An 11390-nucleotide genomic window follows, 5' to 3' on the forward strand; every position below is an offset into this window, starting at 1 on the left:
GGTCTACTGGCAAAAAAACTATTTATACCAAAAAAATGAACAGAAAAAAATATCCACACTCATGATTGTAACTACAAAGCAAAGGCAAAGTAGATTTTGTTGTGGGGATGTCTTGTTTGTATATAAGTTGTTCCATTTATCTTGTACGCACTATATAGTGTTATCGTTATATGTTTACAGAAAAAAAACTGCTAAATTAATTTTTTTCCTGCTAAACTTCGTCGTCGGATAAAATGGCGACTTGTTATTCTATTTCAGAAACCAACATTAATCTACTACACTATTCACCAGAATATAACATTATAATTTTTCTTTCTATTATTATACTATAGATTCGGCATAGAGCAGATGGACGAGTGATGGTGGCTAAGATTGGCAAACAACAACGACTTAGAAATGACCAACACAAGCTGATTCAAGAACTGGAGCTTCTCAATAAACTACAACACCCTAATGTTGTCAGGTATGCAGATGGTGGAAATGATACATTGCGCGACCCATTTTCTGAGGAGTCAAACTTGACTCGTAATAGCGTCAGCTGGAAGTCAACTATATATATATTCGAGTTAGAGTGGCTCAGATTCCGAAATGATGCTGAATGACATGGCATCAGCTGGAAATTACTTGATTGAGTCAAAGTAACTCGGGAACGAGACATAGTGATCTCGGGAACGAGTCATAGTGATCTGAAAGAGAGTTGACCCCCAGCTAGCGCCAATTCGAGTAAAATTCTACTCTCGGAAAAAAGAGGGAAGATAGTCTACAGTGCAACGCTATTTCCAACGCTAGTACCCTCTTCAATATCATTGGTGCAAGATATAATCATGAAATTGCAGTTTTTACCATCAAACACACAACCAACGTTATCATTGTCAGAAGTGTGCGCAAAATAGTTTATCGCTCTGTGTATTGTCTAGATTAGATGAATTCAGTAATCATTCTGAATCTTGGGTGATTCGAGTTTAATAGAGAGCAAAGGCGAGGTGGAAGAATGTATTTTTATTTGTTCCCGGATCTCATACGGAGGGGCACCCGCAAAAAAAATTATGCATTTTTATACACTTTTTGGATTCACAAAAATATTGAATACGTAAACATAGTCGAAAAGCACGCGAATACTTTATGTATGATTACTAGGATATGACAGCTTTAACATTAGTTTTTCCAAGTGTGTTTGCTAGTTTCATTTTGGCTACTATAGTGCTTCGATCATGTCGATAAGTAGCCTACATCTGTTTCCTGTTTTTCAGTGTTATATGTTTTTATTTTGATAGAAACATGAGACTACAGACTGGAATGGCGATCCTGTACGTTGCCTTAAATGTTTCTGGTAGTTTCACATTTCTTTTTTTTTCTCTCAAAAGATTTATCATAAAATCTTCGAATCCCTAACATTGCAGTGACTTCCCCTGCTTTCTTTCACTTTCCAATGAAATTTATATTGGCTTAAATATGCGATTTCTTTTTTACATTTTTTGATAAGATATTATGAAAGGGAAAATGATTATTCCCCAATAATTTTTTTAATGATAATTGATATATAGATATTGGGCTTATATAGTCTAATCTCGTTTTTACATATCTTTTTCATTTTGACTGGAATGTTTCGAGTTAAATATTCATTTAAAATTTTGCAGGAAGAAAGGAAGACAACTCTGAATTTAAAGTTTACTTTTCATTTTTTCTACAGTATGGAACTGTCGTAGAAAATATGAAGTCTCAGATCAACTATAACAATCGGGCATGTGTGTCACAGCGATGATACACACTTCGGCAGTGGTTCCATGAAATTTGCTCCGGCGACAATTGCTCCGTTATAAACTCCACACACAAATGGAACGACCGACTTCAACCCTGGATATAACACCATACCCTATTCCAAACCTAACCCTAAACCTAACAACAACAAAACACAAAACACAACCCTATCACTATATCTTGGAATTAATGCGGATAATTCAATAAAAGTTGCGTTCACAAACTCCGAAAATAAGCCGTATTATTTTTACGAGCGCCCATCCTGAAAAAGGTGGATAATCGTCATGACAACTGGACACGCCCCCTCCGATGCGGTTGTGTTGGAAAAGGGTGACCTTGTGACCGCACCATGGCAATTATCCGCATTATTTGGAAATGCGTTCATAATCTCAAAATCTTTTTTTTATATTTATAGTTTTTATTGAAAATCAACACAAATCACAATATTTACATATGATTAACAAGATTAGAATAAACTCAAAATCTTGTCCCGATGCTGCTATTATGTGAATAATAGCAGCATCAGAGTAATGCGGATAACTCTTGTCCTCCTCCTCCAATTTTTCGACCAAATTATGCTGCTATTAGCCGCATAATTGGGTTTATGAAAGGGGTATGTGACGAAATAAAGCCCGGAGCAAATGTCGTGTCACCTACACTCTAAATTACAGGGATTTAAAATAAGTCCACACATGGACTGTAGTTAGGGACCAATCGAATTCCGGATTTAGTTTGAATCCTTAAGATTCATTTTTGAATCTCGAAAGATTTACATTTTAATCATTTGAGATTTAAGTCTTTAGGATAAAAACTAAATCCAGAAATCGATTGGTCCCTAACTACAGTCCATCTAGACTTATTTCAAATCCCTGTAATTTAGAGTGTAGGCGGTTACACCATCGAAATACCAACTCCAAACTTTTTTTGTTTTAAATCATTTATTTCTTCCTCATATCACATGTAAAAATAAATATGACATATATAAACATGACATCGTTAACATAATTGTTTCAAGTTTACGCATGAACCTTTTGACATGGTAAGAAAAGGATATGAATTTCAAAAGTAAAGTTAGAATCAAATGTAAACTTAGAAACGAACCGGTGATATGCAATCGATATATAGCTTTGATTGGTTAGGAGTCTGGTCGTTGGTATGACCGCAGCATCAGGGATATATATGTACTGCATCGCATTGACGATCACAGAACCACGGCCTCCGGGCGATATAACGAAAACCAAGAAGGGGAGTGCGGTACCGTTACAAATTGCTCGGAAGGAATATTCAATTAATTTTTTTTTATCTCTCCTTGATTGTTTTTCTGTGCACTGTAAAGTGTCCGTCGATCCTAAATCAGAAATCCGGACTTTTCGCATTCACCACGAAGACACTTTCTACAACGCACCAATTCCTTTGACATTGCAAGTCAAATCACATTGGAGAGCTGAGAGGCTTTTGTCGAAAGTTCGTGGACCGGGACAGCATCGGAATCTTTAAACTCTGAACAACGATATACTTGAAATTTTTCGTCCGGTGCAAATCTTCGGACGATCTGCTCTCCATGCAGTCCACCAACTTTTGACAATTTAAGCCTCTCGGCTCTCCATTGTGATTTTAATTGATGCGTTATAGAGAGTGTCTCCATAGTAAATGCGAAAACTCCCTATTCACGAAGAAGTTACGAAAGACGGTATCATGTTAGTGACAACAATGACAATGTTAAAAGGAATGTTACAATTCTTTGCTGTTACAGGTATATGGGAGCCTGCGTGAAGGACGGTCACATTCACCCCGTGCTTGAGGTAATTTTTACTCTCTCCACGATAGCGTTACTCTTTAGAGAGAATTATGGAAATTTTTAATTTTTGATTTTTAGAATGAATATCTGAATGAGTGAAAATGTATAATTTAATGTCATCTTGGTGATCATTCAAAAGTGCTGATTAGTAAATTTAAAATCATGTGATATAAGAAAAACAATCCAAATTAACTGTTAAAAAACTGGCTTATCATTAAAGGGATAGTTTAACTTTGTTATTTTGTTGGGAGTTAATGTTTAAAAAATTATTTTCATTCCGGATTCACTCCTTACAATGGGGACATCTATGTATCTATTTAATGTGTTTAACTACTTCCAATCATGAAGAAATACATTCACAATTAACATCAACGTAACTTAACACCATTCTTATTACGTCAAAACTGTCTCAGTCAGTTAATGGTTCTTAAATTAAAGGGTGTATTGCTCATGATAAGTTTTACACGTGTTATAAAACGGTTCGGGGAAAAAATATTCATCTTATAGGCCTTGTACCTTTCCATAATTATTGTTCTGTACTATTATTACAACTGTCATTCCAATAATTCAACAATCTCTTTATGATAGAGGTATATGATTTTCATTTGATGAATTGTAGCAAGAACTCTTGTAAGGAAAGAGTTAAGTAAAATGTTACCACTCGGGCAAATTCAAGTCTAATTCATTCGATTTTCTTTTACGTCACAGATCTTATGCCTGACATTTAGAAAGGTTGTATGGAAAGAATTTTAGCTAAATCAGTGGTAAATTTAGCCCCCCCCCCACCCCCTTTTACACGTATACGCTGTCTAAATGGTGTTTATTTTAATTTTAACTGTTTACTGTTATATAACACAGAGTTTGATGTAGTTCTGTTCAGTGCTTTGGTAAGCAATAATATATCAACTTGATTATTGCTCTTTTATCTCGGACATATATGTGTCCCCTATTTGTTCCTATAAAGAATTGCATAGAATACAATAAAATGTTTCAGAATATCAATAATCATGGTGATGAAAAGAGATTGCAACTTTTGGATAATGAAGGCTCGCATCAGTTTGCTGGGGGTTTTAATAACTTCTGTTGATTTCAATAACAATTTTTCATTCCATTTAGTATATATCCGGTGGGTGTTTGGCAGACTTACTGGCTGATGAGACCATAGCGTTGTCATGGAAACAGAAGGGTTTCCTAGCAACAGGTATCGCTGATGGGATGGCCTACCTGCATTCACAGAACGTGTGTCACAGGGATCTCACGTCTGCGGTATGTTCCTAAACGGGGTCCCGTTACACAAAGGTTAGCGATTGATCGTACGCTTGATTTTCACCTTTGATTGTACATTGTAGTCAATGGAATCAATCATAGAAAAATGTTCTACGATCATTGCTAAGCTTTGTGTTAAGGGCCCCAGGACTCTTTCGCGATTGCATCGGGGACGGATTCTAGATCATAGTAAATCTATTAAAAATGCCCCTGTCAAATCAAAATGAACAGTTTGGGAGTTTTATGTCGAAAATTGTTGAACCAGGACTGCAGGAACCTGTTACAGAAAGAGTTGCAATCAATCGCATCTCTAAAAATCAAGCGCAACTTGATTTTCAACCAATCAACAGCGCGCATTTGGGACTTGCGATTGATTTTTTGACTTGTGTTTAAACGCAACTCTTTCTGCAACGGGCCCCCGATCGTCCCAAGATTCGGAGCTGACGAAAAAAAATGCAAATGTATTGATTGTCCAGAGTCACGGACGAAGCTGCTGTTTTGATTCACCGCTTTTCGACAAAGACCTCTTTGTCATGAAGTCATTTGAGAATAGATTATCTATGTTCCAGAAAAAGTCTATGTAGTAGTTGCGAAAACTCTAATAGTAAGGAAACAGATGAGTATGTTGCATTAGAATTGTACACATTTGTAATAACTATCAGACATTAGACTACGTGTATTATCTAGCTCAAGCGATGTTATAGTAACACTTCCTGCATTAAAGTAAAAAAGACCTACAACTAACCGGATTAGCTCAAGTTTTTAATCTAGCAGTAAAGAAGTAATAAGTTTAGTTGTTGCATACTAACGTATTCTAACTTCTGCTACCCATTACAAAGACGAAATTCTTATTTGCCCCGAATAGAGATACCTCCAGAGAAGAATGCGTGAAAATGTCAAAATGAATTGATAGGGAAAAATCAACTGAAACAAGCATAATGTTGAAAATCTCATCAAAATCAGATGTAAACTAAGAGAGTTAATGACATTTTGATTTTTCGCTTATTTATTTTTTACGCATTATGTATATGCACAACTTATTGGCATGTAATATTGAGAGAGACGATGATATCCCTCACTATTTTTTTTTATTATGCAATGTTTCAATTTTTACAGATTTGACAATAACATGAATAAGGGCGAACCTGACTGAACCACAAAATGTTAAAACAATGAAAAAATTACAAGAATTCGAACGTTCCTAGTGAAAAAAAAATCAAGGTCCTGATTTAGACCCCTCCCCCCCCCCTTTATCCTATTTCTGACTTTTTGAAGAAACTTTGACGATTATAAATGTAAATTAAATGTACAGGACAAGAAAACCTCCTTGGCACCAATTATTCATGAATGCTGATGTCGATTTCTGTTTTCAATCTCGCTGTAGATTGACAATAGCAATTCCCCTTCAAAACTAAAAACACGAAAAGTTTCGAATTCATCTGGGAAAGTCAACATCTTGCGCAATATCCTCAATATTTCCTGGTAGTTTTGAGGATGATTGCTCATTTTTCACATCCAGGTCCCACAAGAAGTAATACGAGAAACGGGTAGCTAGAATTTGACAAACAGGAAAGCTTTCTATTCTCGAATGTAACAGGTACCTGGGAATACAAAAGTGATTTATGAAATTTTCGAAAGTCTAATAATTCGAACTGTTTTAACAATTTCGAAAAATATCAGACCTAGCCAAGAGCTTATCGATCATGTTGATTGAATGATAAGTCGATAGTTGTAATTGTAGTCAACAAAAATAAATATATGAAATCATGATGAAAAAGATACTGAACACTTGGAGCTCACAAAAAGCAGTGGAATGTGAACAACAAAAATAATCCTAATTCTGCGCCAGAATTATATTGTGTTGCAAATCCGAGGTTTTAAATGCTAACAAATTATTATTCGTGATCATATTAAATCAAAACCTCATACCGACTTTTAATTCCCTCCTACAGAATTGCCTTGTTCGGGAAAGACCGGACAATATCCACGAGGCAGTAGTCACGGACTTCGGACTGGCTCGTGTTCTCGGCCGCATGCCCGATCCTCCCCCGAACACTCCACGAACTCCAGATTCGCCAGAACCAGAGGTCATCGATGCACCGAACCCTCGTTCGTTGTTGCCTCGGATACCGTCGGCTTGTGTGGACGTGCCTCGGAAGATGTCGGTAGTCGGTAGCGCATTCTGGATGGCTCCCGAAGTTTTACGAGGAGAGGAGTATACTCGGCAGGTTGATGTCTTCTCGTTTGGTATTGTGGTTTGCGAGATTGTGGCGAGAACGACGGCAAATCCTGAAGATCTCCCGAGGACAGGGGTAAAAAAAATATGTAACAGTTTTAAACGACCTTTTGAAAAAAGATGCATTCAAGCGAGCACCTATGCCTTTCAACAAACTTGATGTGCTCGTAACTTTGAAAATGGTTGATTGAGATGAGAGTGAATAGTTTCCCCTCATGACATAACAGTTTCATTGCACAGATTTTTAAATACCATGTGGAAATTCTGATCTTTAAGTGAAATCCTATAATATCAGCACTTAACTTTAATATTAAAGTACAATATCACATTCCTCTTTTACTTGAATACAGTATCAAATTTTTGTACTCAACTTTGCTGAAAATAGTTGTTAGTCAGGTTAGTTACTCATTTCTGTGTATTTTAATAACCCTGAGTTATATATATATATATAAATATATATAAATTATATACTAGAGCATATTCTCTTTTTGTATTGAAGTCATATCGACCCTGACCAAAGTACCCATGTAAGTCCTCTTCAATTTCATCTCATTTCACTCCTCGGCAGAAATTTGGTCTCGACATGGAACTCTTCAAAGAGAAATGTCCAGGGATACCTGAGCCATTCCTTGAGATCGCTGAAGACTGTTGTTCTGTGAGTATAAAGTCTTTCATTTATTTTAATAGACCTTATACTTATGGACGTTATATCCCATAGCGCCCTCCATCAGAGGATATTGAAATAGATTCAGTTTCAGATCAAAATGGTCGAAAGGCAATGGCTTCAGCCTCTAAGATGGCGGTGTTATGACGTCAATCAATGTTCTAAAGACATGATTCTTCATCTTCAGCCTAACAATAATATAGTTTTCCCGTAAAGATAATCAGACACATTGTCTGATAGATCTTGATCTGTTATTGAGGCGTTGAAGAGATGAATCAATGAGACAAAAGGAAGGACGTGATTGGCTGGTCAGAACTTTCAATCGTTATTTTTGTTTCATTGTCAAAAAATGTGCTGAAATGTTTATAATAATTTTATGAACGTTTTTGTTGTGCGGGTTTTCTTGATGAGATTCTTTTTTTCATTGCGTGAAAAAAAATGAAACTGCAGTATTATAGTGAGAAAAGAGGGGTGATAGATGCCTTTACTGAAAAGCTTTTCTTAATTCCCACGTTTTAGTGAGGTTTTGGTGCTTATTGAGATTAATATTGCATGCCTCTTGTCTATTGCTTCCCCTTGTGGCTTATAATTTTAGCTGAAGAGTTGGACCTATAAGTAAATAATTTACCTGTAATTTTCTTAAGTAAAGATTTTGGAAAGCTGACCATTATTTTTATGTCTACATTCCTCCAGATGGACCCCCGGGAACGACCGGTTTTCGCCGAGCTCGTCCGCCGTTTCAAGGTCATCCTGGGAACATTAGACGAAGAAACCACCACCGCAAACTGCTACAATGTCAACATCACCGACATTATCAGGACAAACGATTCAGACAATGATGACGACAATGATTGTAAGATTGGGTTTCAGTTTCAGAACAATCTTTCATGGATGAGAAATGCAGGAGTGGATGAAGAAGATGATGCGAGTTCCTTTGTGGATGATCTCCAGGAATATGATCCTGTGGAAGGACAGTATTTTAGGATTGCAACTGAGTTCTTCGCTTGTTTGGTGCCAATAGTTTCACTGTGGATTTACCTTGATTTGAACGATGCCCTTTTATGGATTTCATTGACATACGGAAGCATGGGGCTGGTCTTGCAGAGCTCGACAAGATGCGTGGAAGTGCTGGACTCTTCTTTAAAAATCTTCCGGACTTTATTCAATCTCATTTTCTCGTTATTTTCTAAGTTATGGGATGTCATCGCGCTGGTGTTCCAGAATGTGCATTGCACAAGACTCGCGGGTTCTGACCTAAACGAAAACGTGACGTTCATAAATCAAAATGGCGGTCCGTCTAAATCTGCGCAAAATGGTTTTACCGCCAAGGATCTGAGGAATGGACCCATCCAGGCTGCGGATCTGGTCCCAATCTTAAAGAATCATCAGAGGTGTCTTGGGTCCGTCGGGGAACCAGGGTCACGGGGTCAGAGGAAAGCAGACGAGAAAGAAGTAGAAGGAACAGAACTAAATAATTCAAAAGTTAAGAGGGTGACGAAAAGTGGATGCATGACACAAAAGCGTGTGAGCTTTTCATTACAAGACAGTGTCGACGAGGATGAAAGCGGCACGTAGACCAGAAGCCGAACAAAACATGAGAATCTGTAACTCATTTGAATACTGACGGCCTAGACATTTTAAGAGATTATTATATTGGCAACGAAATATAAATTATATCTACAATATAAGCAAGATTATTTTTCAAATAAAACATACTGTCACCTTTGCCTTGCTTGAAAATGTAAATCTGTTGTTATTTTACGTAACTTCTGCCATGATTTAACTCTCAAAGGGCTGGGGTATTTTGGACATCATCTTTGCGACATTCTTGATGGGTTTTCGTCATGAAAAAATTGTGAAACCAAAATTATCTACATGTATTTCTTTGGTGTGTCGATTCAAATGAAGCCTCGTAATGCTATACCCACTTCAAATTTTGTATCAAAGGTTGTAGTCTCGGAACAAAAGCGTTTTGGAGGGTCGTGAACCTCAACGCAAATTGCAGAGTTTTTGGCACTTTGGTTGCAGGAGACTTCGGTGAAAAGTTTCATACGAATTTATATTTCAACAAATCAGAATTATGTTGTGAAACGTCGGGTACCAATTCCAGTCCTTTTAAAGTTATGTGGTGGAACAGATTTTCTTCACCTTCGTGAAATACACGCTATTTTTCTAAAAATCAAACGTGCTCAATATACTACTATTTTTTCATAAATAAGATTGACGGGTTGTATAACTTTCTTAAAAGATATAAGATATAAAACCTTTACTTAAAAAAAATGAATTTATATTTTTGAAATAGAACAGTTACAATAACTTAAGGATTGTGATATTGAGTGAAAAATATTTGATTCGTTGTATTCTCTCAACTCATTCTAAACACATTTTCTCTCTAAATGAATTCCTCACAGAATCGATAATTATTCATTACTTTTCACTCATTTTCTTATCTAAGAGTAATACCTTGGTCACATTCCTTCTACGGCGGCCGTACGGCGAGTGGAAAACGGCCGTTTTAACATTTTTTGTACCAGCTACAGGTAGGTGGTTTGAATAAGAATGAATAAAACGACTGTTTTCGACTCGCCGTACGGCCGCCGTAGAACAAATGTGACCAAGGTATTATTGCAATGAATTACAGCGTTACATCTCTATATATGCACTTCTATAGAGGAAAGATAAATAAAACCACTTTTAATTGCCATTATTATTATTTGTTGATTTCCAATGTTATTCATGACTTGTCATTTTTCATATGCTTCTTTTATGGATAGAATTATTCAAAGTACTTTCACATTCCCTTCGTTTTTATTCTTTCTCCTCTGATCTTTGCCGTGGATTTTTCCATTCATTTCCATATTTCCTTTTCTCGGATTTGGATCGTTCAAACAATTTCAAGTTGTTATAATGTGTTCAAAAGATTAGCGACTTTTCCTTTATGTAATTAAAAAGGACATGTTCTTCTTTTTTGGGGGGTGATTATATTCATGTTAAAGTGGTACTCAAAGGCTGAAATTGATATGATTTTTAACAGATAAAGACAATCAGGCATGACAAAACAGTGAACATAATCATTAAAATCGGACAAGGGTAAGCAAATCAATGTCATTTTACAATTTTGCATTATTTTGGTGAAACAGTTCTGTGCATATCTTCGTGAATATAAAATGAACAACCTGATAATGTCATATGACTCGTATCCCCTTATTCCTTTTTACATTGAAACTATATTTCTCCAGTGAAAAAAAATCATAGATTGACTATTTATTTAATACGTAAGATAATCGTAATAAGTAAGATATACATTAATACGTAAGATAATCATACAATTTGTTTTTGTTTGATGGAAGTGAAGTAAATAAATTTGAATTTGAATCATTGCTGTACCTTATTTTGTTTCAAGGAGAAATATAAAACACACGTATGAAATCACAGGCGGATCCAGGGGGGCGGATGTTGTTAAGTTTGGAATGGATTTTAACGCTTTGAAGATTTACTTGTTCAATTTATGAATATTTTCGCACAAAATATGATTTTCTGCTTGTTACTCTCTCCAAAGAAAAGAGTAAAATCTTCACACGGGTATAGAAGTTGAAGGATCCATTTAAAATTGAATCGAAGAGTTTAAAGGACAAGTCCAACCCAACAAAAACTTGATTTGAATAAAA

At 36.1% G+C, this 11390-nt stretch overlaps 1 protein-coding gene across 1 annotated transcript; it reads left to right on the forward strand.

The window, feature by feature from the left end:
* The first annotated feature begins 300 nt into the window (after positions 1 to 300).
* LOC121428357 (retinal guanylyl cyclase 1-like) lies at positions 301 to 11390 on the forward strand. The gene is made up of 6 exons (XM_041624937.1): positions 301 to 463; positions 3512 to 3560; positions 4673 to 4822; positions 6775 to 7134; positions 7627 to 7713; positions 8416 to 11390. The coding sequence occupies exons 1-6, from the start codon at positions 360 to 362 to the stop codon at positions 9295 to 9297; spliced, it is 1632 nt and encodes a 543-aa protein (XP_041480871.1). The 5' UTR covers positions 301 to 359; the 3' UTR covers positions 9298 to 11390.

Source organism: Lytechinus variegatus, chromosome 15, assembly GCF_018143015.1.
Source record: "Lytechinus variegatus isolate NC3 chromosome 15, Lvar_3.0, whole genome shotgun sequence".
NCBI classification, from domain to species: domain Eukaryota; kingdom Metazoa; phylum Echinodermata; class Echinoidea; order Temnopleuroida; family Toxopneustidae; genus Lytechinus; species Lytechinus variegatus.